The 1,536-nt window shown below is 59.5% G+C and overlaps 1 protein-coding gene across 1 annotated transcript in view; it reads left to right on the plus strand.

Annotated features, from left to right (window-relative positions):
* Nucleotides 1-1,536, plus strand: part of LOC104521301 (zona pellucida sperm-binding protein 3) — a 3,400-nt gene that overhangs the window by 1,638 nt on the left and 226 nt on the right. The window contains exons 3-7 of the mRNA XM_029083820.1: nt 2-210; nt 638-756; nt 845-948; nt 1,161-1,338; nt 1,414-1,534. Coding sequence (XP_028939653.1) covers nt 2-210; nt 638-756; nt 845-948; nt 1,161-1,338; nt 1,414-1,534 — 731 coding nt within the window. The remainder of the gene's footprint in view (nt 1; nt 211-637; nt 757-844; nt 949-1,160; nt 1,339-1,413; nt 1,535-1,536) is intronic.

Consider the following 1,536-nt stretch of genomic DNA (forward strand, 5'->3'; position numbering starts at 1 on the left):
CCCATCCCCAGCCAGCAGCCGGTGATGGTGCAGTGCCAGGAGTCTCAGCTGGTGGTAACAGTGCACAGGGACCTCTTCGGCACCGGCCGCTTGGTCAACGCAGCCGATCTGACGCTGGGACCGGCAGCGTGCAAGCATTCCTCACTGAACCCTGCCCACAACACTGTCACCTTCACCGCCGGCCTCCACGAGTGCGGCAGCATCGTGCAGGTAAGACCTTCTCCCTTCAGATCCCACTTGGCATTCCCCTGCCCTGGAGCAGCTCCAGGCTGTGGGACCTACAAGAAGCTCCAAGTCCTGGATGCAGAGCACTATTGAGGAGCACCCCAAGGGAAGGATGAGGGGATATTTCCTCCAAATGGGAATGTTTTTCCCTAAAGCTGCTTTGCTTTTCCAGCTGGAGACATGCCAACAGTGCAAAGCCCCTATGTCAGACCCATTTCACTCGTGTTTTGTCCCATTAGAAAGTTTAACTCACTGAGAATGGAGCAGGGCTCCTCCACCCCTTTTCCTGGCTTCCCCCCCTCTGTTTTTATTTCCCCAGCCTTCCACAGTTGGGAAAGGACAGCTATGTGTCTCAGTGGTGGCAGGAGGTGGGGTGACCTCACCACTGGTTTCTCACTGCTTTTCTGCCCAGATCACGCCTGACTCCCTCATCTACCGCACACTCCTCAACTACGACCCCAGCCCTGCCAGCAACCCCGTCATCATCCGCAGCAACCCCGCTGTCATCCCCATCGAGTGCCACTACCCCAGGTAAGGGCTCCCCATCCTTGGTACCCCCACACCAGTCCCTGGGGACTAGGATGGGGCTGCATCCTGATGTGTGGTATCCCTTGGCCAGGAGGGAGAATGTGAGCAGCAATGCCATCCGACCCACCTGGGCTCCCTTCAGCTCCACACTGTCAGCGGAGGAGAGGCTGGTGTTCTCCCTGCGCCTCATGAATGGTAGGTGGGAAGCCATCCCAATCTGCAGATGGGGATTTTCCACCCTTTTCCCAGTGCAGGGATGCTTGGGGACCCAGCACCCCACTGGGGAAGCCAGCCCACCCCATGGCAAACACCAGCGCTCCTGCTTTTGGGCTGAGCCTTGGCTCTGCTCCCTTGGGAGCTGGGGGACAGCCAGAGCCACCTCATCTTCATCACCCTGGTCTTTGCAGAGGACTGGAGTGCCGAGAGACCCTTCACTGGTTTTCAACTGGGTGACGTCCTCAACATCCAAGCAGAGGTGGCCACGGAAAGCCACGTGCCGCTGCGGTTGTTCGTGGATAGCTGCGTGGCCGCCCTGAGCCCTGGCACTGATTCCTCACCCCACTATGCCATCATCGACTTCAATGGGTGAGCCCTGGGGACCTGCTGGTAGCAATGCTGGGGGGGACCTGTCAGGATGCTGCCCCCCCTGTCCCACCCCAGGTGCCTCGTTGATGGGAGATCGGATGACACCAGCTCTGCCTTCATCACCCCCCGGCCCCGGGAGGACATGCTGCGCTTCCAGATCGATGTCTTCAGGTTCGCGGGGGACGTCAGGAACCTGGT

This window comes from Antrostomus carolinensis, unplaced genomic scaffold (assembly GCF_000700745.2).
Source record: "Antrostomus carolinensis isolate BGI_N321 unplaced genomic scaffold, ASM70074v2 scaffold35472, whole genome shotgun sequence".
In the NCBI taxonomy this organism is placed as follows: Eukaryota; Metazoa; Chordata; class Aves; order Caprimulgiformes; family Caprimulgidae; genus Antrostomus; species Antrostomus carolinensis.